Below are 27,283 nucleotides of genomic sequence, written 5' to 3'. Positions count from 1 at the left end.
TTTATACAGATGAGTTCCCTTTAGCTAGTTGATACAGTTATCAAATATAATCTACCAGAAATTGATAAATGCCTTTACTAGTAGAGAATAGTGCAAGGCAGAAGGAAGCACTTTTTTGGATTTAACTCCAGTAGATTTATTTAAACAGTGCTTTATTACGTGAAGGATTTTTCATTCCCAAATGACAAATTTCTTAAACTCAAAGAACTGAGAAACTCCCAGCATCTTAAATAATATATTGTTCTGTCTGGTGCAGAGCTTGCTTTCAGCATTCTTTTCATTATAAATCATTTTTTCTTATTTTTCATTTTTATTTAATTTCTCTTCAACAAAACAGCATTGACCACTTCAGCTTGTAGAAAGACATGTAACTGATGACTGTTAGGACTGTCTGTGAAACTGGCGGCTAGCACAAAATCATTTTTACTCTGAAATGTTTCTTGTTTGTAACTCGTTTTGTAGCACTTTGTCCACTTTGTGTCAATATTACCCACCTTTTCATGATTTTCAATGTTTGGAGGTCATTTTAGTTCTATGAGCAGAGAGAGAAAAAGCCTAGCATGTCTGACCGAGCCACTTGTTTTTTAAATATGTTTACTGACACTGGGGCTTTGTAAACACATTAGACTGCTTTTCAGAGTGTAATCCGACTGGAGAGCTAGCAAATGGCAAGGAAACTTCTTCTGATTTTTATAGAATGTTTTTGATTACAGTCGTGAACACTCCGTAGTAACTCAGTAGTAAATGTCTGGTTTCTCCCGAGTTTTGTCTACATAGCTGATTATATGTAACTGAGAGGGAAAAATATTAAAACATTTCTGGGTGGTCTTTCAATCTAGGATGTATAAAGTAATACAAATTGGAAGTGAGTCAATAAATAAGGTGCACAAAAGGAAAACCCTTTCCTGATTGAAGCCACATTGTCTCTGGCTCTCTGGCTCCGCTATACACCATTATGTCCAGGGCTAATCTGCTTGGCATGAATGTCTCTCTGGCTCTTGACATCCAACTCTTGTAATCTACTTGGCACTGCATACTTAACTCAGTAATCTAAACTCCCTCTCTTTCCCACAGTACATGAGCCTTCAGACTAAGGGAGAAGGTCACTGTGCACTCATTCAGGTAATTCATAATGTCCTTATTTATAACAGGTCACATGGCAGACTTGACATTAGCACATATCCTACTGATTCATCATCTGACTGTAAACACAGTGACTAGAACACTGTAATGCTCTTTTTTTTAATAATATATAATACTTTGTTTTCTGTAAACAAAATGTAAAAAAGTAAAAATAACACAATGTTAAACAATACCACAGTAAATGCCCTCTTTCAAGTAATAAACTGAACGGTGATCAAATTAGACTTGATAAAATGAGCAATCAGCTATTTTGCACTGTAGCTGACATTCAAAACAAAAAACATATACATCATAACTGAACACAGGAAACTGAATCGTAAACTATATTAATATATTACAGGCTTTTTTTTTTCTTATTTGCCAAGTCCATCAGGTCCATAGCAACTGAAATCTTTGCAGCACAAACTGGTAATGGAGTATATAAACAGGCTTGTAGTGGTTCTTTGTGAAACAGCACACTAGCCATTGGAAAAGACACAAGACTGGTGGTTATACCCACCAAAGTGTCTAGGTTTGTTGTTCAAGTGAGAAAACTTCCAAAAATACCAGTGCAGTGCCCCCTTGTGGATTGGAAGAACAGTTCTAAGAAGATCTGCATCATGGCACATGCAATTTGGCAGGAGCTGAAGAGACCCCAGCAATAAAACACACACAAGGGATGATCAAAATGGGTTTCATGAATGTCCAAGTTGACTTCCAAATCTCTGGGATTCAAGTCTGAGTAGAGCCTCAAGTCTCAGGGTTTTGTGTCTAAGTCAAATCTCAAGTCTGAGGCTCAGGCCAGAGTCCAGTCTTGAGTCTAGTAGAGAATTTTAATGTTGTGTATATTAGCTGCAGGCATAGCATTGAACAATAGTAAATAGCTATTAAAAACCTGTCACGTTCAATGCAGCTTCGAATGAGTCTTTCATTATAGAAAAATCACCAGTCTGAAGGACTGAACTTAAGAGCTAATTATAGAAAATGCAGTGCGATCAGTTTGTGTAGCATGTAGCTAGCCAGTTGAGGTTTTTAAGTTTTTAAGGAATGTAATCTGTACAGCTAAATTAGCAGGCACCTTTTAGCTAAAATGATTTGCCTCATTCTATCAGTCAGAACAGAGTCTTTTCTATAATGAAAGATGGTTTTGGAAGCTACAATGACTGTGTAAGACCATATAAAATTTGCAGGCAGTCACACATGTATTACTGGAAACTAAAGGTTTCATTACCATGTAGAAGTTGGTTGTTTTGTTTTATGTAGTCAGTTTTAAGTCTGTGAGCCAGTCAACATGCAACTTGAGTCTGAATACAGACACAAGGCTCCATCTGTAATACACATGTGCATGCACACTCACACACATCCGGTCACACTCCCATTCTTTGTGTCAAAGTTAAGTATACATGAGGAGTGTGCATCCAAGTGTGTCTCCCAAGAACCGCTCTGTTTTAAAGCACTGCTGGCATTGATAGAGTCTGTCTTCTGTCTAAACACGCACAACTTTTTAAGGGTCCTTTATGTATGTTCGAGGGTGTTGTTTAACACAAGCATATACATACACAAATCAAACAGGCATTTATGTTAAAAACCATCGTCACTGTCCTCAGCCAGTGGCGTTACCATGGAGATGACATGGAAGAGAGGCTGGGTGGGCCTTTGGTCCCCGGAGGCGGCTGGTTGCGGCTGAACACCTCTCCATGCTCCAGCAGCCACTTCTTTTTACCCCTTGTTGCTAAGCTACTTCAAGCATGCTGCTGCACATCCAAAGAGCATCCAATGTAAGCGTTGATTAGGAGCCCACACAACTGTTTGATAGGAGAGTCTGTGGAACTCAGGGATGTGACTATCTACTTTAAAAGTTCTTTGTTTTTGGTTCTTTATGACAACTCGCAAAAGAGAAGAGAAAAGACCAGATCTCAAACAAGCCAAGGCCACTGGAAATGACTGACCAGATCTTGCTCAAGCCAAGGCCACTGGCTAAGACTGACCAGATCGTACATTGGCCATGGACTTGGTAAATAGTCTCTCTTTTCAGTCCTTCTTGGAGGTGACGCAGGTTAATAATCTTGTTCTATGTTCTTCATCAGAAGCATAAACAGGTGGAAGATGACTGACTGTAAGGAAACGAGGGAAGAAGAGATGTGGACAAAGGACTTCTGCTGAGGACATTGGGCAACGGAGACCTGCGGCTAATCAATTGATGAAGACTCCACAAGGTTCTACTACCAAGACTGCCTCAGCTGCTCATGCAAGACTAATGCATAGCCCTTATGCATACTATCAAAGCATGGAACAATTTAAGCACTGTGATATAATGAGTGCGGGCAGAATAATCAGGGTCAATGAATACCCTGTGGATGTAACTAATGAGGGACAGAGACAGGCAGAGTGGGAAGGGTAAAGGGTGAGGTTGCTGTCATGTTGTGGTCAGATGTTGGTTAAAGTGGTGCAGGTGATCAATCGCACTGTCAGCGTCCCTGGGAGGTCGTTGTCTTGGCGACTGCCCTTATCTCTTAGATGAACTGTGTGCTGCTCCTGCCGGTCATTAGGGTCACTGAAGAGGGTCACCTGACCCAGGAAAGTGTCAACAATCACATTCTTATTGTAGATCTACCATCATCATGGACCAATCAGGAGAAAACACAAGAGATACAGGCGCATCAAAGGGAAATAGAGAAAAATACAGACTGAAATCAGCACTGCAAGCATAGGGAAGGTCTTACAGACAGTGGAAAAAGCAGAAAGAGTAAAAAGTACCATGGGGGCATAAACTGATCTGAAGGTGGTGATTCACCTGCATCAATTTTTGAATATTAATATCAAATATGTCTATATATATATATGGACATACATATATATAAGTGTCTATCAGACAGACAAACAATATTTGTGTAATTTAATAAATCAGTGGAGTGCTGCATCCTATTTCTTTACTAATTTTATTCTATACTAATTTTACTGTTTTACTCTAATATTCACTGACAAAATAGTTAGAGAAAAAACAACTTGAGGAGTGAACACACCCAGAAGTCATTAAGTATCATCTGTATTTTTAAAAATTCAATAGTGTGTACTCTGTGCAATTGTCTGTGGCAAAATCTAACCGAGTCACAGTCAAATCTGACATTTCATGGCATTATCATATCATGTGTTATGGGTTCTAATATTTGCATTCTTGCATCCTACAAACAAACCTTTACTCTTACCTCAACGTGAATGCCATCTTTGGGCTTTTTGCGATAAAACACTCCTTTGATGTCAAAGTTGGGGCAACGTGAATCTTTATGCACAGGAGAGCGGACCTTCTCCCCCTCACAGGTGATGATCACATATGGATCTAAGGCTGGATTTGAAAAATTAATTAATAAAAAAGAAAAAAATATATATATACATATACATATATCTCTGACCATAATTTATCCCGTAATACATGTGATATTGTGCACACTGCTACGTCTATGTCATATAACATTAGATGTACCAGTGTGCACCACATACACAGATGGAGGCAAGACTGCATAGTAAAGGGGATACAGAGAAAATAGTTTCTATTTATGGCCAAAGCATAGAAAGCTACAGCTAGGCTGTGTGGAAATCCACTTAAAGTAAAAGGACAAATGCAAGGGCGTCGCTTATACAGATACTGCATTCAAGGCAATTTATGGAGATGGCCTACAATCTAATAGCATTAAAAAGTGGTACTGTGCAAAGCAAATGAAAATTTGCCTTGATTCTGAAATATGAAAGCTTCACATCTATTAGAGTCTGCAGTTTGTTTAAAATATCACACTAAGGCAGAATAAATCAGACACTGAGTGGAGAAACAGCTCCATTAGAATTCTCACACTGATTAATAGTGCCCTGTGTCTCCAAGCCTGGGAATTTATGCTCACTGCCACTAAAGGTCCAGTACCTCTGCTGTTAATGTCACGGCACTTCTTGTAAGGAAGCAGCTAGTGCAGTTCTATACAGAACCAAAAGAGTTCCCTGTTTGACTGAGCTAACAAGAGTAATTAATATAGACTCAGAATCCAGCAGAAAGAGACAAATATGCTGAGAACACTAACACCTATCATTTCACATGAGAAAGATGAGAACATGACAAGAGCTAAAAGAATACACCATAACCAAAATAATGGTACACGTCAGTTCACTTAAAGCTGCCAGAGAGACAGGTTCCACTGTTTTACTCAGTGTGTTCAATATCTGAACAAAAGAATATGCTAACACTGAAAATTGTTTGTCACTTACTACAATGAACAATAATCTATTAATTTGACAGTTTTAAACGGTGCACAGATATTAACAGCCATTTCAGTATAATATCCCATTTTATTTTTTATACTCCCAGCTGGCCACCAACGTAAACAGATATTGAAATTTGGCTAAATGCAGCTGGGCTGGTAAAAAAAAAACAATTCCTTTAAATCAAGGCACAGTCCAGCACAGGTTGTGGTGTCCATAGTTGAAATAACCCACTGAACCAGGTAATTAACAGATTAATTAAAGCTTGTGTGTTGAAGCATGGAATTCGCAAAACTGTGCTGGAAAACGGCTCTCCAGCCTACATTAGAACACTTTCATATAAAGATGAATGTTGCTGTCTGCAAATGTTTACCTCCATTAGAGTTCTGGACCTGCAGTCCCTCAGCATTCAGCACATGCACTTGGGTGACTAGCTGAGGATATCCACACATGCCCGTCCAGCATGTCTGAGGAGGCTCATCCAGGGTCAGCTCTCTAACGGCACAGTGGAGACAGAAAAATATCAGAACATTCTGAGAAAGGTCCTATCAATGCTGAAGTTGTCAGTGAAAGAATTTCTGTCACTCTACGACTTTGTCACCACCTGGTCATTTTATACATCTTGAGTATCTAGATTATATCCTGGTGGCAACCATGTCCTAATGGTTAGAGAAGAGGGCTTAGGACTGGAAGGTCACTTCAACTCCCAGGACAAAGGTAGGATATTAAATTTATTTAAGATTTGTATGAGGGACCACTAGTGAAATGACACAGAGAGGTTTAGCATAAAGTGAAACAACTGGGAGGCTAAGGTGCAGTATATGTGGGCTTATAGTTAAATATTGCCTTTTGCAAAAATGGTGCAAATGCCACTAATAGAGATTTTGTGGAAAATGCAAGCTTTTAAACATTGATTGAATAACTGATACATATAAAAGTATATACAAATATGTGAACACATCTGTGGCAGACATGCACTTAAACCCCACAGAAAGCAAACACTAATGAAAAACCCACAATCTAAAGACATTTCAGAAAATGTATGTGATGAACTTGGTAAGCGTTGATAGACTAAGAGTGAGATGTGTGGTAAAATGGAGCTGCTATGTGACTACAAAAGTCTGTCCTGTTTCTCACTGTCACTCAGAGGATGTTTTACAGCAGTAGGAATATGGACTAGAATGAAATATGTTGATTATAATGTGTATATTAACTGTAAAACTGTTATTAATGGCATTTTGATAATGCTCTGGGCGGCACGGTGGCGCAGCAGGTAGTGTCGCAGTCACACAGCTTCAGGGGCCTGGAGGTTGTGGGTTCGATTCCCGCTCCGGGTGACTGTCTGTGAGGAGTTGGTGTGTTCTCCCCGTGTCCGCGTGGGTTTCCTCCGGGTGCTCCGGTTTCCTCCCACAGTCCAAAAACACATGTTGGTAGGTGGATTGGCACTCCGTAGGTTTGAGTGAATGTGTGTGTGTGTGTGTCTGTGTTGCCCTGTGAAGGACTGGCGCCCCCTCCAGGGTGTATTCCCACCCAATGATTCCAGGTAGGCTCTGGACCCACCGTGACCCTGAACTGGATAAGTGGTTACAAATAATAAATGAATGAATGATGCTCTGCAAATAAGTATATTTTTTCTAGGTTTATATTATGTATTGATAATAATAATATTCGGAACCTTAGATGTAAAATTATTAGAAATCAAACTCAAATCCTCATTGAGGTTGTTTTTAAACAGATTATATGTGAACTGAAGAGACTGAAAAACAAAAACAAAATACAAATATTTATGGATCCTTAAACATATAGATATTTTGCATTTTTTTATTACACTATTACACTCCGTAATTTTCATTAAAACACTGCCAACGTGTTATGCCAAGCGTCAGCTACATTCCAACTGTCCACTAAAGCCACCCAGTACTGGGCTGTGGAGCCCAGTTTTGTTAACTGTTTTGTGCAGTGATGGAACAACATCCAATACAACTGGGATGAACTATGTATCCTAACATAACCTTATTTATGTCTATGTGGTGGAATTGTGAACACAATCAAATCCTTACACAAAACATTCCAACATAAAAGGTTCCTAGAAGAGTAGAAACTTTTACTGCAGCATTGTTAATTATTGTGAGACATGAATGGACCATATAATGTGTAGAAGCACAAAACAAGAGAACAAAATCATGAAGAAAGCAGTGGTTTGGTTTACTTGCAATCTGAAGGCACATCAGTGAAAACTCGGAGCAGGAATTCTCCCTGCTGGCCAGGGTCAAAGGTTGTGGGGATGATGACATAACGGCCCTCTTTCAGCTCTTTTCTCAGGAAGACACAGCGGGAGTTGATGTAGATTGAGCCTGCAACTTTCTGCTGGGCGGTGTGCATGCGGTACTTCCTATTCAGCTCCACCTAGTGGGAGGGAAGGTATATTAGACCATTTCTGAGTATATAAACATATAAATATCTAAATTGAAACTATAATAACAATATAAGTAGAAGGTACAGGTGGCACAGCCTCCTGTTATCCTATTTCCATGATATTTAAAGTCTTAAATTGTTGTGTTAAATTATTTGTATTTATGAGGCATAATAACTATGTACTTACACTCACTGAATTTACATATAATAAACAGAAGGATGCACATCTGTAGGTCCCTTCCATGTACATTAGTGTAAAGGGACCACCACAGAACCACTCTCAACGACCAAGTATAGGTAAGAGGAAAGTGTACCAAATGAACTGCTGATTCTGGCAGTGCATATTTCAATACCCGATGGATGTCAAATCCGATAGCCAGGTTCTCTCCTTTGCCTTCTTTGGGAGTGGCTCTTTTCTCTTTCTGCTGCAGGCAGATCAAGACCTCATCCTCCACCTTCCTCACATCAAACACGTACTAAAAAGAAAAATACACTTTTAACAAACTAATGCCTCTATTCTTTATCATTATATATGTTTTATTGTTGTTTTTATTACACACACCAACACAGCTGCCAGTTACACTTGTATGACATACTAGAATATTATAAATACACACACAAAAACAAAAATAAATACATGTATGCAAATAAAAATAATGGGTAGTGTGGTAGCAACATTAATTCTTTCACTCATTCATTCATTCATCATCTGTAACATCTTATTCAACTCAGGGTTGGTGCGTCTGGAGTCCACCTGGAAACACTAGGCGCAATGCGTGAACACACCCTGGAGGGGGCGCCAGTCCTTCACAGGGCAACACACTCACAGTCACTCACATCTATTGGCACTTTTTGAGTCGCCAATCCACCGACCAACGTGTGTTTTTGGACCTTGGGAGGAAACCAGAGCACCCGGAGAAAACCCACACGGACATGGGGAAAACACACCAAACTCCTCACAGACAGTCGCCCACAACCCACAACCTCCAGGTCCCTGGAGCTGTGTGACTGAGACACTACCTGCTGCACCACCATGGCGCCCCCATTTTGTATTAATAAATACATAAATTTGGTTCCTCGGTGTAAATGTAATTCACTCCATTATGTATATATCTTACAACAGGTCTATCAATTCACTACTCTACAGTCTCTACACCCACGACTGTGTTCCTATACACCCCAGCATCATTGTCATTAAGTTTGCTGATGATATCACTGTGGTGGGGCTCATTTTGGGTAGGGATTAGGGTTAGAGATTAGGCGAATCTGGATGAGGTGGAGCGGCTGTCAGGAGGGTTGTGTAAAGGTATCGACCTGATCTTGAACACCACCAAGACAAAGGAGATGATAATGGACTTCAGAAGGGAAAACAACACACATGCAACTCCTGTTCATTGGTAGGGACTGTGTATTTGTGTCCAAACCCAAACTCCTACGTGTTAACATCAAGGATGACCTGACACAGAGCATTAATACCACAACAGCTGTAAAGAAGGCACAGCGGAGATTGTATTTCTTAAGTGCGCTCAGGAACAACCACCTTACACAGAAACTGCTATCCGTTTACTAAATGGGTGTGGGGTTTTCCAACTGCACAGCGGCAGAGAGGAACATGCTCTAGAGGATCAGCATCACAGCTCAGAGGATTATTGGATGCCCTCTCCCTTCCTGGAGGACTTGTATAGTTCACGTAGCCTCAGGAAGGCACAACATATTCTCATGGCCCATCCCATCCTGGACACTCACTTTTTGATCTGCTGCCCTCAGGCAAAAGTTACAGGACACGGAGGGCCTGAACTAACAAACTAAAAAGCAGTATTTATGGCAGAGTCTTAAATGCAATTAACAATGCATGTCTGCTGAATGAAGCAGCACACTGATTCAAGTGTTTGGTGCATTCATGTGTTTAATGTTCTACAAAGGTTTAGTGTTTTATAGTTTTTAAATGTTCAGTGTCTGTTTTAAGTCCTTTAATTTGCAGTTTAAAGAAGGAATGGCACTTTTTCAATTTGTATTAGCACAACGACAATAAAGACATTCTATCTATCTAACCGTTACTTTATTCTTCTTAAGGCATTTTCTGGACAAAGCCCATTTACATTCAACTAATAATAATACCCTCAACAGATAGTAGTCCTGCTTTACACAACAACATTCTTCCAGATCACAAAGGTACAGTTTTAACATCAAACTCAATGTTCATCATAATGACAGCCTCCAGGACACTGAATATTTTACCTCAAGGGAGTCACAGAAAGGCAGTTCCAAAAGATGTGGAAGTGATTTGCCACAGCATCTCCACAGGACCTCCAACAGCTTGTCTGATCAGCTCTGATCACATTCTTCCAGCTAAATACTGGAAGAAGGGGGAACTAGTTCTTCCTAGATCCTATCACATTCCTCCTGGGTTATTGTATAATTTCCTTCTACTTCCCACCAAGCTCTGATTATCAAACAATCAACTCCTATTAAAATTTGAATAGCAGAAGAAAATGTAGATTTTTTCATGTGGAGTAAAGCTGTAATAAAGGTGTTGATGGTTTCATTACCTCTTATAATGTTAATCTTGGAAATTTTATTATCCAGTCAGCAAATTGGGCAAAACATCTGGATCACAGGCAAACTTTTAACAGATTTCAACTCTTCTGAATGTATGATTTAAGCAAGGTAGTTATGCAAGGAACTGAGAAATGGTTTATTTATAAATGGATCTCTACTTTTGCATCAACCCACCAATGGCTTAATTTAGGCAGCCCTGTAATAATCTTATAAGCAAAATAAAATCCTCCCTTGTCTTTTGGTAGTTGCAAAGCTTTGCTATTTTGCTCTTGGTTTTATCCTGGCCCAGATAAATCTAGCTAGAATGTTATCCCATTTCATAATATATTGCTAAATCTTTGGAAAGATGATGACTGGAATAGATTTAAAAGTCTGGCTAATATATTTATATTTCAATCTATATGAGAACTAATATTGAAGTAAGGGATCAAACTCCTTCTATTAATATACACCAGAATTTCTTTTTAGTAGACTTGTAATTAATTTATTGTAGTTTGGATACATTTTTAGGCAAATAGATTTCTAGATTTTTGACAAATTTCCTGTCCCAGGTCATCTGATACTATGAGAGTCATAAACTATGATACAATGAAGGGTTATAATGGAAGTTGAGGACCTGAATGTTTTACTGGTTTACTTTATATTTTGAATAAATCCAAATTGTTCCAGCACTGACACCAAGGCTGAGAGACAGTGTTTTGGGCTTTGTAAGATACACCAGAATATCGTCTGAAGAAACAGCAAGTTTTTGTTGCCTCCATCCATGTGCCTTTGTCAATCTTGAGTATAATCCACTCTGCCAAAGGTAGCCAAAGATAGCAAGAAGAGGTGGACTTGCATCCTCGATATTATGGGCGGAGCAAGAACACATCCAGGTATTTGAACTGTACTTGGCTATGTGGACTTTTAAATGGAATAGGACTTGGGCTGAGAGTGATGATGTTTCCTAAGAACACAATGACAGAAGTACAGACAAGAACATATATTAAGAAACGGCTACAGAACGACCACAGCGTCCTCATGTCCTCAGAACTTTGTGTTCACACGTCGAACTCGCAAAGTTTGTACAACCAAGTACAGCAGTTCGTATTGAGAAACAGACTAAGTAAAATGCAAAAGCCCAGTGTGACCGGGGCTTAACGCTACTGGTGCCAAAAACAAAAAAGAAAACCAATCAATGAGCACCGCACCAAATTCAGGTGTCTTGTTTCAGCACACCGCTGTCACTTCTCTCACTGAATTGTAAGTAAAATCAAATAACTGTAGTTAGTTAGGCCTACCTATTTACATAGATATAATAATAATCATAATCACTGCAATAAAAACTCTTGTCCTGTACTGTATGAAATAGCATGAGAATGACACACTGGTCTTTGCCTTTTGCGATGTTGGTTGGATGTGGCCCTTGAGGAAAAGTAATCGGGGACCCCTGAACTAGGGCTTCTAATGTCTTAATGATTAAATAATTAAAGCAGAATTTGTTCACAACATGGAATGGGAATTTGCACCAAATTGAATCAAAAGCCATTTTCAGCATCTACGTTTAACCACATGGCCTAAATTTAATTTTGATTTGTGTGTCTGATGATCTGTAGGGATCTTCTAATGTTGAGTTCCTAATGTAATGAATTTGATGATTCAGGACTAAACTGGATTTTTGACCAAAAAGCTGATTAAGTTCGGCCGAATGTTTTTCAAGTCTCTTGGCGATAACTGAGGTAAATAATTTGCAATCAAGGTTAGACACACTAACTGGTCTGTACCTGGAACAATCTAATTTATCTTTCCCTCCTTTACATATTACAGAAATAACTACATCACTCCACAAAGCTGGGGGTTCCCCTGTTTCTAACCCGAATAAATGTTTTCAGTAGAACAGGTGTTACAGCCTCCTTCAGGCCATTCTACCAGTCAGAGGGGATCTGTCGGTGCCAGAAGACTTAATGGCTTTAAATCTAACTATAACTGAATGAATATCTTTTTTCTATACATGTAGTTTATGCATTTTTTTGGTCCTCTGTAAGTGTTAGTAAATATTATTTGCTGCAACCTTCATAGTAATTTTGTTTAATGTATTTCACTTTCTCTCTACTTCACCTGATTATATCTCTTCAATTTGATTTCTTTTCCTCATTATGGTAAGGAAATGTTCTAAAAATTTAACCAAGTACCTCTCAGTGTTTTCAGACATGCTGTATACCTGTATGTTACATCTCCTGGATCTGTTTTCCAGGTCAGTTGCTTTTTCCTGCAGCTGTTGTTTTTCTTTCAGCAGGTGTAACAAAGAATCCTTCGTCATGGTGCTGCTTGCTTCCAGCTATGAAATGTGTTTCTCCACCTCAGAAATTACTTGGCCATGAGTTTGTAACGTTACCTCAGACTCAATAAGCCTCTGGTGGAGTTTTAGAGTCACAAGCTCTTTCTTAAGATTTCTCTTAAAAGTCTTCCTTTAGCTCTACAAAAGCTGTGTCTATTCATTTTATAAATTTATGGAGCTCTTTAGATATGGACTCTGTTCCTAGATTCAGCTCATCACTTCGTTCAGTAGCTTTTTTCCACTAACTAACGAGGCACTATATTACTTTTGTCGGATGGCTGCCCCCTGGCCATTTCCCTTTGTTCCTTATTTTGTTACCTGGTTTTTGGAATTCTTTCGACTTCTCTGTGATTTCTCCAAGCCCATGTCTCTTTATACATTAAAATCATCAAGCTGGGCATATTTCTGTAAAGCTGCTTTGTGACATCATCAGTGGAGAAAAACACTATATATATCAACTTTGATTGATTGATTGATTGATTGATATTCAGAGGACCGGATAATGCAGAGAAGATAACAAGGCATCTATCCCAAACCTGGAGCCTATGGAAATGACCTCCTCAATTCTTATTGGATGACACACACACACACACACACACACACACACACACACACACACACACACACACATACATGCACACACATGTTGACACTCACCTGAGGGTTCTGCAGAAAAGTGGCTTTGTGATTGATGCAACCTCCAGAGCGGTTGCGCAGGGCATCATCTCTGTATACCCAGGAGCCCCTCATCACCTCCTCCTCCCACGTCTTATGGATGCTCAGGTAAGAGGTGTTGATCAACCGACACAGGATCAGATCGGTGAAGTAGTGACAGAAATCTTCAAAGTTCATCCTGGGGACACAGTCAGAATCAGCAGAAAATGGAGGCACAAACTGGAAAATTAAAGCAACAGTTTGGTGAGTTTCCCTCATATACCTGATGTACTCAACCAGCCATGACATGTGCTGCTACAAAGCGAAAACAGCAGTTATGAGAAGTTTACTCCTATAAGTCATTATTGGGACCATTAACATTAAAGGCACATACTTGTTCCAGTGCTCATTTTACCATAGAGATGCACATTAAAGTTCTGCAATTACATACTGTAGCCCATATGATGCCCTGTATATTGATAGCCCCCTTTCACCAAGTTCTTCAATGTTCATGACCCTTACAGGGCCAGACAAAATAATTTAAGTCAAATAAAGGGAGCAATCAATATTTTTATTAAATATTTTTTCCTTACTTTATGAAGCATAAATTATACTGACACCTAGTGGCCTGGATTTATCAGAGATTATATACTACAACTACATGAAAACATGTCTCCCCCCATATGGAGTACCCACCAGTTTAAATAAATAAATAAATAAATAAATATATACCTACCAATTTAAATAGCAGAAAAAGATAAGTAATAATCATTTTCATAAACCGTTACAATTAGTTGCTTAAATGGATCCTTTTGGGAGGAAAAATGATGGCGAGGAGAGTGAAGGAACAACACATTTACCTCTGTAAGGTTTCATGGATGAAGTGCCATGGAGCAAGACACCTACCAAGACTGCTGTGTGTGTTCTTAGTCTGCTAACTAGTCTCTCTCTCTCTCTCTCTGTGTGTGTGTGTGTGTGTGTGTGTGTGTGTGTGTGTGTGTGTGTGTGTGTGTGTGCATCTGTCTGTGTGTCTGTCTGTCTTTGTTCACCCCTTACAAATAGGTTAAATATGGAGCCACTTCTGTGTAACGACAATGAAAGCTTCTCTTTTTTTCTTTTAAACACTCTACACCTTCTGATGTAAAATGCTGCTTGAAGTTGATCTCAAACTTAGCTTGGCCTCTGATAAAATCCGCATCCATTTAGCTAACAGAATGCAGTCTGGGAAGATGCACGCACTTAGAAAATACTTTTTGGGGCTGTGCTTGAATATAAAACAAAAGCAGTTTTAACAGAGCAAAAGAAAAAAAAAAAAAAAAAAAAAAAAGAACACGATAGGTTAAAATAAATAAATAAATAAAAGCCCTCACCAAAACTCTCCATCATCCTGAACTGTGACGCCCAGTTTCTCTCTCTCACTCTTGCTGACCTTCTTCCATTCCTCGGAACTGCAACAAAAACCATAGTCATCATTTTACACACAGCTTGTCTGACTCAGGATAGAACACACTTACATGCAACTTCTGCGTCTCTGAGATTTCTGGAGTGCAGTGATCTTCAATACAGCACTCATCAAACCCTTAATTAATATTTCATTGGCAAGAAATATGAAAAAAGATTGCCTTTGCCTCAATAAGATCCGTCTGGCTGGGGTGGCTAAATTATTCAGGGGCTAATATATACCCCACATCTGTGCTGTTGCTGAGCTTAAAAACAAGGTTGAACACTGAGGAAAAAAAGGACAAGATTTTTTAAATTTATAATTACATTTCAATTTCACACCTCACTGTTGAGGAGGAAATTTAGGTTTTCATAAAACAAGCAGACCGTTACGTAGAAGGGACAATATGGATGTGTAAAGAACCTGAACTCTCTTACTTTCCCCCTCACAAACTCTTCATTTTATACCCACCTGCCTGGCTTGATATCTCAATTTCACGCAAGCGAGCGATAAGAATAGATGCATCAGCTATGTGTTATTTAGACAGAAAATGTCTCAAGGATGGAGATGTCTCTCTAGTCTCTGTGGATATTCACTATTACACTGCTTAGTAGCAAAATCTCTGTGTCTCTGATAAGAATAAATAAGAAATTAATGACAGAGTATACGATGACAGAGGTTCTAGTCGGTTAAGAAAGAAGAACAAAACCCAGCTAATGCTAGCTCCAGCTCTGCACACTTGCTCAATACTCAAAAGTATTTTCTGAGCTTGCTCTTTCTCAGCTGGTTTTTAATTCCTGCCTTGACCCAGAGCAAAATGACAATATTTATTAATTGAAATGCGGAGCTGTAGACTGGTGGATTTCACTTACTCCAAACAGAAGAGGCTTAAGTTTAGTCCAATTGTAAATGCAAAATCCTAAGATAATGACTGAACTTACTGCTGTAGAGCCGTTATGATTTGCACTGCAGTCAGGAAAAAGTGGAAAAAGGGTAGATGGTGGATGCCATCTCCAAAAATAACTTTTGGTTCCCACAACAACCATTGGTTATATCCTTGTCCAGTACTAGCATTTTGCAGCATATTAGCATTTTACTAGCATATTACATTCACAATTATCTCTATGACAGCTTTGCCTAGCCTCTTTTTTTGTTTATCAATGTCCTTTCGCTGCAATAATGGGCATGTGCTGTACAGTACAACCACATAAAATCTACACCACTCAGATAAAGAAATCCTGATGGCAAGCATAGCCGCTGATGTAGAGGCTAATAATGACAGATTTCAGCTTCCTCGCATCAGTTAACCATCTGTGCGTCTGCATAAGTAGGCTAGTAGTAAAAAGCATTTCAAACGCCCCCTTTTCAACATTTAGGTTTAAACAGTTCCTCCAGATGAGGATCTTCCTCATCTGTAGACGTTTGTGCTAGCTAGAGATGTAGAAGGCAAACAGCCATGTTCTCAAAAAAATAAAAAATAAAATAATAATAATAATAATAATAATAATTGTTTAAGTGTCTCCATATAGTGTAAAGATAGCTTTGTTTTCTGTAAGAGAGTACAAGTATATTTATAAGAGTGTAGTGTCTAATGCAGGTCACTGACCTGTCACTCCAGGGCCCACTCCATTCCTTCTCGCCCCAAGGATTCCTCATGCGGATCATGTGCAGTTTCTCAGATTTAAAGAAGGCCAGCAGGCCATGGCCTAGGCGCACCTTCCGCACATCTGTCACTGCATAGGCATGGCCTTTCACCAGACCACAGTCCAACCGAGCCTCCATGTCCTCCACTGTGGTAGCCTGGGTGAAAGAAAGTAACAGTTATTTAAACAAGCAGTGATTAACTGAGTTGGGACTTGGCAGAAACAGTTTCTAATTATAAGACTACTATATAAATGATGACTATAAGATATTCACTACTGCAATACTAAAAGTTGGAGTATCTGTACATAACATAATGAGGGCACTGTTTTACAGGTGCAAAATTTGGGTACTCATTACATCACAATTTGTTCAGTTAAATTCTGCACATTTTACATTTGGCCATAACATTAAATTGACCTACAAGTTCCTGCATTTATTGTTGATTTTTAGGCAGATACACTCTATGCAACATACACTAACACACCACAACAGCGCACATCCTCTTCATCCTGGTCATAGGACACTGCCCCCAGGATGATGTAGGCTGGATAGTTTTTGTTGCAGAACACTTTACAGCTGAGCAGTCACACTCCAGCAGCAGTGCTATGTCTGATCCACTCATACCATCACAACACACAACCACCAGGCTGTAATTGTAGAAATGCAAAGTACTCCAATATGGTATATGGAGCTGATAAAATGTAAATGATGAATGAATGTAGAACAAAGGGGTATTTTAATGTCCTGGCTGAAAAGATTGATGAAGAATTACTGTTTATTTGCTGAATTTTATGGCAAGATCACTCACTCTGCTGTTCAATATGTTTCATCTAAACCTTGTAGAATTCTCATGATCTTAGTACAGACTAAAATACATCATCTGTGAAGATGGCAAGCAGTGTGAAAAATAGTGTTGTTCAATTTTAATGTGTAACTGACACTGGAAACACCAACACTGTAAAGGAGAACATGTGAGAAGTCAATATTGGAAACAGCTGCCTGGTTCAAATCTCACAACTGTGAGCCGCACATTTCAGTGATCACACACCTTAGTGTATCTCGGGGGGAAAATGAAGTGCTCACTATAAGACAAGCCTTCTAAACTCTCTGTGACAGCCATCATTTGTCAACACAAACGTTCACAGATTGGCTTTGTGTGTTCAGAGCAAAGGGAGGAATAAGATTAAAAAAAAGCAATTAGGCTGAGTGTGGAAGAGGCATTGCTGAGGATGTTAAAAGGTCTTTCTTTCATTCCTTATACAGCATTCTTCAAACAAAATGCAAACTGGATTTCCTAGACAAAAATGCAATAAGCCAACCCCAGCCTTGAAGTTGTGATAAGACTTGATTAGGATAGGTTTGCACAGTATTCTTGATTAGTTTCATTCTTCTACTTGCTCGGATGTTCTGGGACTTTATCTGGCTGGGCATATGCACAAATGGATCTCTGAAAATGATAATACAAAATTGGGTTTACTGAGACCCTCAGGAATTTGGAATTTATATTTCTGTTTAATCACAGAAATATTGGTTTGTCATGTTCAAATTGATTAACTGTGCATAAACATTCTGTTATTTATTTATTTGCCCACAAACATTACAGCCAGTCGGACACTGCTCCAAGTCTGAGTGCCTTCATTTACAAGAAAATGAAGGTCTAAAAGAAGGTGAGAAGGTATAGAAAACAAATAAATGTGTCATTCATTCATATTTTCTAACCGCTTCATCCTGATCAGGGTCATACTAAATACCAAATTTACTAAATTTTCATGTTCAGACATTTTAAGCTGTAGCTGTTACCAGATATAACAGCACCCGCCAATCCCGCCAATGTTCTTATACCGAATGGTTCTGCAATTATATATGATTACTGTAAATTAAGTAGTGTCTCAGTGTCCCATACCCTGATGGAACAGCTGATGAGGCCATCCCTGTTGTGGACCTTAAGGACTCTCTCGAACAGCTGGTTCCTGGCCACCTCATCTTGAGCAAACTGTCCCTCCAGCAGGTCCATGGGCTCCGAAACCCCACCAGTGAAGTCCACTAAAGCATCAGCCGTGTTGCCACCATCCAAGGCTTCGTAACAGCCATACACTCTGTGGAGTTAAAGATAGTTTATCCATTTTGATAAACTACAGTTCTCTTTTCTCACACGAATTACTAATTCCATATCGCTGTGTAACAGCATGGCAGTGGGCCAGCTTTCCTAAATAAATAAATAACAAAACTCTCTTGATTTCATCATTTTATAACTGAAGGACTTACTTGGCGTACGCCTTTTCCACCAGGGCACTCCAGAACTCATTGCTGTCATTTGAATGGCAGTACACTAGCTGGTTGTCTACAGTGGGCAAGCGGTCATCAATTACCACGTCCACCCACTCTCCAAAGCGCCAGAAGCGGAAGTGAAAGATTCCTGCATAGGAGTCAGGTTTCTCTGTATCCCATTCCTGCTCCCTCCAATCTGGGATAACCTGCAGTGAGAAGGGAAGGAAGATAAGACAAATAAGGGAAGTCATCTGAGGCCTTGTGTTACAGGGATTTAAACACATTTAAGGGGATTTCCCCTTGACATATATGGATCCAAACAGAGTGCCTAACAAAGCCCTTATAATAATTCATTATTAATAAGAATCAAAATAAAAACATATCTGCAAAGCACTATGCTAGCTAGAGTAGGATTATTTCATGAGCACAGCAATAGCTTTAAGCAACCATAAGGAACAGGCCTAGATAACAGAGCAGTGTAACTGAAAACTTTTGAGCCCTGACAAGTAAGTTCACGATATTTAAATAATATAAAGTGCTAATATTTTCTGGAAAATATATATTTAAAAAAATATAAGTAAATAACCTATTTATTTAAATCAGGGACTGGTGCTGTGTGAGTGTGTGTCGCCCTGTGAAGGTCTGGTGCCCCCTCCAGGGTGTGTTCCTGCCTTGTGCCCAATTATTCCAGGTAGGCTCTGGACCCACCGCGACCCTGAACTGGATTAGCAGTTACAGATGATGAATGAATAAATGAATGAAGATATGTATATAATGCTGTAACCTAATGATAGCATTGAAAGGTGTTCTTAGTTGTTTATGCTGCAGGCTGGAGACAGCAATGAAAAAATCAGAATTATGTTTCATGACACAGTTTATAATTGCACCCTACAAAAGCCCTGTCAGCCTGAGAGCTCGCATCCTAAATAAAAAAAAAAGCATGATCGTTTACCATCATGGATTACCTAATGTATATTTACAGTTCTCATATCCCAAATTATTGTCTTCCAAGATCCTTTCCGAAAATGGAACTGGAAGATGTTAGGCACTACATTAGCATTTGCAGCTTAATCACAGCCTGTCATGTGATTTGGCTTTCAGAGTTTCACACAGGCAAGTGCTAAAGAGTGCCTTCCTGTGGGGAGGAGCCTTGCCAATCAAGGTTTCCAGTTTAATACTGCTCTGATGACCACTTTGGCATATAGCATGAGCTGCTGTGAGGGCCTAGGCCAGCAACACAGAAACCCTTGTCCCAGCAGGATGGGCAGCAATTTGCAGAATGATAACAACTCCTGCTGGAGAGGCATCAGAGTGATTTAGGAGCCGTGGAGGAGAACTGAGTCTCTTTCATCACAATGGAGCTCCTATGAGACAGCCCAGAGATGGGATTTCAAGCACAGTTCTGAAGTAATTGTTCTGAGAACAGCAGGTCTATTACCTCTGCTCAAGTACATGCCCTGATATGACTATGTTTTTTTTTCCTCTCTGTGTCTAAAGCTACAGTGTTATGCCATGCTCGAGTCCTCCTCCTACACATGATACACTATACATTTCAAGGCTATCCATATTCATTCATTCATTCATTCATTCATTATCTGTAACCACTTATCTAGTTCAAGGTCACGGTGAGTTCAGAGCCTACCTGGAATCACTGGGCGCAAGGCAGGAATACACCCTGGAGGGGGCGCCAGTCATTCACAGGGCAACACACACACACTCACACATTCATACACATTCACACCTACGGACACTTTTGAGTCACCAATCCACCTACCAACGTGTTTTTTTTTTTTTGGACTGTGGGAGGAAACCCACGCAGACAACACACCCCTCACAGACAGTCACCCGGAGAGGGACTCGAACCCACAACCGCCAGCTATCCATATTAAGATATGCAAAAAGTACACGCAACATGATCACAACAAAGGATGCCAGTCCACACTCCAAGAGGTACTCTGCCTTATAACTCCCAATTTTACAGCATTGCAGTGGCCTTGAGAAACAAGTCAACAAGACAGGAACCTTCACTGTGCCAAAATTTGTTCCACAATATGTGAGCAGAATGTGTTACAGATGACACTGGTGCTTCAGGTGTATGACACAAATCTGGACACTAGTGGAACAGACAAAAACATTTTTCTAACTAAACAGAATACATATTCAGATCTATAATTATTCTGTATAATTCCGACCATGGAAATGGAAATAAACAATAGTCTCATTTGATGGGCAGGTAAGAAACTGACTTCTGCTGTGGTCAGAGGTAACCTGGGCCAGAACACAAAAGATTAGCGTAGTTTGCATGTCTAAACTGTAGTGGTTGCCACAAGAATGTCTTCAAGAAATGCCAGAAAGAGTAAATTTATAAGTCTTATAACTCATTGACTCATTCACATATAGTAGGCTAAAGACTCTCAACAAGAGTTCAGAATAGTACTCATAGCTTTAGGTGCTTCATAATTGAGGTGCCTCATTACAAATTCACCTCACTCACTTGCCTCCTACAGCTCATGAAATCAAGTTCTACTGAATAGATTTCTCCCAGCATGACTTTTTTCACGTCCTGGAATGTCTTCCCCCAATGTAATGGAATAAAATATATACATTTAATAAATCACATGTGCGGTTGGCGAGTCAGGTCTCAGTTTGAGTTTAGTAGTTTAGTTCTAGACGTTTAAAACAAAGACACCTAGTGTATATTTTATTATACTATTTTAAGACATTCCTGAAAAATCAGATCTACTTTAGTTTACCAACCATGCAGGTGACATCTGTGCACTGGTTGCTTGCTCAGGTTGGTTGTGATGATTAATGCAGATTAGGGTCCAAAAGTATTTGGACATTAACATCATTTTTCATAATTTATCTGTGTAGACCACCACTATGGATTTGAAACAAATTTCTAAAATATTATTGTACAGAGGGATAATGACCCAACCCAACATTTGGTAATGTCTTTGGGCTCCCATTTTCAGGCAGCTACTGATAATTATTCAAAATAATTCCTTATATTTATGATCAGTTTTAAAATTTACCCAAATACTTTTGAGCCAGTGAAAATGGAGGGACTATGTAAAAATAGATGAAACTCCTAAACTGTTAATTGACATGGGATCCTGTGTGTGTGTGTGTGTGTCAGATATAAATCACATTTTGGGGACCAAAATGTTAACTCACTGACATTATGGGGACTTTTCTTCATAAGCTATGGGCATGTGTTAGTATTAGGGTTAGATAAAGGGTGAGGCGAGTAGTATTTATGATGAAGGTTAGGGTAAGTCTCCACCACATCTTTGGAAGTCTATGTAATGTCCCCAGAAGCCACAGGGACAGGACTATGCGTTTGTGTGTGTGTATGTGTGTGTGTGTGTGTGTGTGTGTGTGTGTGTGTGTGTGTGTAAGAACAGCAATAGAGCAGAGACATGGGGCCATGGACAGTGTCACATTGTCCCCATTCATCAATGCCTGACCCTGTCATGGCCAAACTGCAGGGGGAGCAGCAGCAACAGCAGAGGGAAACCCTGAGAGATGGTATGTCCAGGAAAGGTTCTCATTGCCCAAGTGTGGGGTAGGGATGAAGAGCTGGGGGCTCCAGAGCTCTATGACTGATTATCAGCTAGGAGGAAAAACACTCAGGATCATCTCCTACTGCAGTAGAGTGCACAGATGCCTATGAGTATCAAACAGGACTCTCAGTGACTCTCAGTAAACGAAAAGAGGACAGACTACTCTCAGAATATGATTTTACCTCTCAGTGTATAAATTGTAATTCTTACTATATGTAAGAGGGTATAACTCATTACACTCATTACAAAGTTTGGGGACACCTGCTCATCCATTATTTCTTCTGAACATGAAGGCATTGATAAGGAGTTTGCCCCTCCACCCACCCCCTCTAGCTGCACTTACCCTCTGGTAAATATTTTAATTAGATTTTGGAACATTTCTATGAGCATTTAATGCCATGTCGCCACCAGAACAATACTGAGATCTGAAACCGATGTTGGATCATTTGTTGTGGATCAGAAATTACACTGTAAAGGGATTTATTCTGATGCTTGGCATGACATGGTTGACCTTAGACTTAAGTACAGCTGCTTCTGTGCACCCCATTTCATTGCGCATTTTAGCCCCCACTGTAAGCGAGTTGTAAATAGAGTTACATCTAAGGCCCTTTAAAGAAGCTAAGAGATTTTTTGACTAAACTTAGTTAAAAAAGCAGAAGTTTGATGTTACATTTTAAGCTGATCTTGAAGCCTTCAAAGGTACATGCAGTTCTGAAAAAAATACAAAAGTAGGGTTGTCCAGCTAAATGCATAGTTGCTCACACAAAATACTAATATTAACAGAACAGCATTAGAACTAAAACACAAGAGGAAACACAAGCTTACCTTCTGCCAGAGAGATTCACGTGAGGCCAGACTGGAGCATGCCGCCACAAACCAGCAATTACCCAGCTGTCCTTGGTGCAGGTCATGGGCACTGATCCCATCCACAAACAAGTGAGGGTCATCACACAGCTCCTGACAGAGAAACAGAAACCGGATGATAGAGTTATATTACAATAACAGAGTATGATGAAAGAGAATTTTTTCAAGTACGAGTAAAGAAAAGTTCTCATGAAATATAAAAAAGACAACAAAGGAAGGAAAGGAAAATTAAATGGCCATCTAAGATACAGACCATAACACATTTCTCCCAGAGAGAAGTGGAGGAGAACAAATAAAATATAGATAGCAGCTAGACACTAGTCCACACCCAAATTCATTAGACATTTACAGGCTTAAGCTTGACTGTGATTGTACATGTCCCTCCTTATACTTCTGTAGGCAAACCCTAGCCACATGTCCGTTCCTGACTATAAAAGGAAGACAAGGAATGTTTAAAAAATGCTCAAAGTGCACTACAAGTGGCAGGAGCAAAAATACCAAATATTACCTAGTGTTCTTTTAAGACACTTTTAAAATCTGACATCACAATATACACTACATACCAGGTCACAAACCATCACAAACACAATGATTTTTGTAAACATTTAACAAAGTCTGCAAAAGTGAATTCCATTAAATTAAACTAATGATGATATATTTGTAAGGAAAATTGTTCTGGATCTTTCTAAAAGGAAGTGGATGATGTTCCGTAGTCAAATCCTGGGGGCTCATTACTCCTCTAGCCCACACTTGGTATTGGGAATAGTGAACCTGTATAGCTGCTTCTGAGAGCTCCAAATCAGTTAATGTATTTATGGAAATTATACTAGCTGTGTGTGCAGAATAGACCATCTGTAACTGTGATAAGTGCACCTTAAAAAGTAGCTAAATTCAATTATTAAGAGAGGTTGGGACATGTCATACAACCATTATAAAAAAAAACACCCAGAGAATGAAGGAGACAGCTGAGGCCTTTCAGAGCATTTCAGCCTGAGACAAGCACAGGTCTCTTAATTAATTTCATCAGGACTGAAAACTGGACGAGGCAGAGTGTCCCAATCATCCTCGATATGTCAGTGGTCACTCGTCACTTCTACATGTGGACATTATACCTCTGCACTGACCACAGACGTTCTCGAGCCAAAACAAGAGGAACACAGATGTTAAAGGATCTGACAGGACAGCAGACCTGAGCCCAGCACAGTCAGAGTGCTACACACTTGTGTGGGGACTCAGACTACAGCTCATTTACTCTCACCACTCTCCCTCAGGAGTCTCTGCAAATGAGTGTAGGAGAAAGATTAAGCATTTACAGTGAATCTAAGATGCTGCCTTATGGGCCTTTTCTCCCCTCGGAATCCACCAGCCAGTCTCACTGTGTTTAAATATGTACACCACACTGAGCTTCATAAAATATGAGTTTGAACCTTATAAAAGGTTTAAAAAGATATCATCCCATACACGCCATATTTAGAAACTATTCTGCAAAAAAAGCTAGACATGCAGGGGTTGGACAATGAAAATAATTTATTAGTATGGTGAAGCGCCTCCTTTTGTGGCCAATACAGTGTCAGTTCGTCTTGGGAATGACATATACAAGTCCTGCACAGTGGTCAGATGGATTTTAAGCCATTCTTCTTGCAGGATAGTGGCCAGGTCGCTACGTGATGCTGGTGGAGGAAAACGTTTCCTGACTCGCTCCTCCAAAACACCCCAAAGTGGCTCAATAATATTTAGATCTGGTGACTGTGCAGGCCATGGGAGATGTTCAACTTCCCTTTTCATGTTCATCAAACCAATCTTTCACCAGTCTTGCTGTGTGTATTGGTGCATTGCCGTCCAGGTACACGGCACCGCCTTCAGGACACAATGTTTGAACCATTGGATGCACATGGTTTTACTGGTGCAATGTGCAGTTAATGAAGATTGGCCACCAGACTGGTCCAATTTAGCCATGAAACCTCCCACACTAAAATGACAGGTGTTTCAGTTTCATTGTCCAACCCCTGTATATTCACACCAATACATTTTAAGGCATGTCCCTCCAAAGCTTTTTTGACTTTTTGCAACTTATTTAAAACAAAGTGCTGTATTTCACTTAGGTTTAGCTTATGCTCAAATTTTTGTTGCTGGGATGTGAAGGACATCCTTCACATTAATACATATTTACAAGCTCGCTTACATACTCATTCACTCACGGGTAGCGTACCAAACAGGGCACCATTTCTCACATACTCATTTGCCTTTAGGAACATGCTGGTGTTACTGTGCCTCGCATCAGTTTAATGATGCGTCATTATTTTGTTGAATTTGTTACTCAGTCTTCTTCATCCTTTAATTTGGACATTGCTAACTCATATATTTAGGGGGGCACCGTGGCGCAGCAGGTAGTGTCACTGTCACCCAGCTCCAGGAACCTGGAGGTTGTGGGCTCATGTCCTGCTCCGCGTGACTTAGGAGTTTAGTGTGTTCTGCCTGTGTTCGGGTGGGTTTCCTCCAGTTGCACCGGTTTTCTGCCTTGATGACTCAAAAGGGTCCATAGGTGTGTGTGTGTGTGTGTGTCGCCCTCTGAAGGACTGGTGCCCCCTCCAGGGTGTGTTCCTCACTTCCACCAAATGATTCCAGGAAGGCTCTGGACCCACCGCGACCCTGAACTGGATAAGACAATGAATGAATGAATGAATGAAGATATGTATATAATGCTATAACCTATGATAGCATTGAAAGGTGTTCTTAGTTTCTACAAAAATGCGCTTTTGCTGCAGGCTGGAAACAGCAATAAAAAAAAATGTCCTTATTATTTTTAGATCACCCATGAATGAATAACTCATATATACATGAGGAGTGAGGTAACCATTTATTACAATGTAAGGAAAAAACAGTACATTGTATTTTATATTGCTATTTATATATTTATTTTTAGTTGTAACTACCCCAGGACTGCCATGCACATACACTCAAGCAAAACACACACACACTTTTTAAACTGCTAACCTCTGTGTGGGGCCTATTGTCAGGAGACTATGAGTTTTGATTTCCAATGAAGCCCCAGTCCAGTTCTCCAACAGATACAATTTGCTCGCTCCCTCTGTGTGGGAGCCTCAGTTAGTTAAGCTAACAAAGACTGTACATTTAGGGATCTCCTCTGAGCTTTTGCAACCAGTCCTAGTTAACAGGTGGGACTTGTAAAGCCCAAAAAGAGAATACAACCTAAAAAAATCAAAAAAAAAATCAAATCAAACACCTTCCAGTCCACTCTGGGACATGAGCTGCTTCCAACAGCTCACAAGTGGTTTGCTGTCTGTCCTCAACATTTCATATCAGAGACAGAATGTACTTTATAACACTCCTGCAGAGCGGGAAGATGAAGTCTACCGGTGTCTCGAACACATGGATGTATACACCCGCACAAAAAAAAAACACATCCACTCTTATTTCCAGCCACTCAAAATCCCAATACAGCAGGAATCTGAAAGCTATCAACATTCTCAGAGTTGCGTGTTCACACTGTGGGAGACATTTTCTCTTTAGCCGACTCTTGTCTGGACAAGATAGCATCACTCTCTTCTTGTGTGTGTGCAGGGAGGTTGAGTGAATGTTCACGGGGGACAAGAGTATAAATAAAATCTTCTCTGCAATGATTCAGTGCTGGCTGCAAGCAACAAAACGTCAAGTACTTCAGAAACACCTGTCCAGTTCATTCACTGGTCAGACTTCAGATAAACCCTTGTTGACTGGGTCTAATACGCACTATAATACGTCCTAATGCTTGTAAACACCCCTTATATGTAGTGAATTCAGCTACTTTAAGGTGCATTGATGACACTTTGCATTTTGGAAGTAAATCCATATCTGTGAAATGATTAATGTGTGTGTGTGTGTGTGTGTGTGTGTGTGTGTGTGTGTGTGTGTGTGTGTGTGTGTGTGTCTGAGTGTCCTGTGATGTCCAGGGTGCGATCCTGCCTTGAGCATAGTGATCCTGAGTGAGCTCTGTATTCACCGCCAGCCTGAACAGGATGAAGTGGTTAAAGAATTTGAATGAATCAATGAATACTAAATCACAACTTGAACCAAATAATGTGTGTATCATTACACTCATAATGTATGAAATTGAGATTTTCCACAGCTTCATCAATCCTTTCTCGTATCTGATTGCTAAGTCAGCCGCAATGTAATAAAAACAAATCA

The 27,283-nt window shown here is 39.8% G+C and overlaps 1 protein-coding gene across 1 annotated transcript in view; it reads right to left on the bottom strand.

Annotated features, from left to right (window-relative positions):
- Positions 1-3,184: 3,184 nt before the first annotated feature.
- Positions 3,185-27,283, bottom strand: part of capn5b (calpain 5b) — a 47,274-nt gene continuing 23,175 nt past the window's right edge. The window contains exons 3-13 of the mRNA XM_066646461.1: positions 23,057-23,188; positions 18,663-18,871; positions 18,301-18,493; positions 16,360-16,553; positions 14,683-14,760; positions 13,316-13,511; positions 8,136-8,258; positions 7,577-7,773; positions 5,741-5,862; positions 4,329-4,465; positions 3,185-3,732 (exon numbers count right to left, since the gene is read on the bottom strand). Of these exons, the coding sequence (XP_066502558.1) occupies positions 3,550-3,732; positions 4,329-4,465; positions 5,741-5,862; positions 7,577-7,773; positions 8,136-8,258; positions 13,316-13,511; positions 14,683-14,760; positions 16,360-16,553; positions 18,301-18,493; positions 18,663-18,871; positions 23,057-23,188 (1,764 nt within the window). The 3' untranslated portion in view covers positions 3,185-3,549. The remainder of the gene's footprint in view (positions 3,733-4,328; positions 4,466-5,740; positions 5,863-7,576; positions 7,774-8,135; positions 8,259-13,315; positions 13,512-14,682; positions 14,761-16,359; positions 16,554-18,300; positions 18,494-18,662; positions 18,872-23,056; positions 23,189-27,283) is intronic.

Source organism: Hoplias malabaricus, chromosome 15 (assembly GCF_029633855.1).
Source record: "Hoplias malabaricus isolate fHopMal1 chromosome 15, fHopMal1.hap1, whole genome shotgun sequence".
NCBI classification, from domain to species: domain Eukaryota; kingdom Metazoa; phylum Chordata; class Actinopteri; order Characiformes; family Erythrinidae; genus Hoplias; species Hoplias malabaricus.
This window is presented reverse-complemented; position numbering and strand designations above follow the sequence as displayed.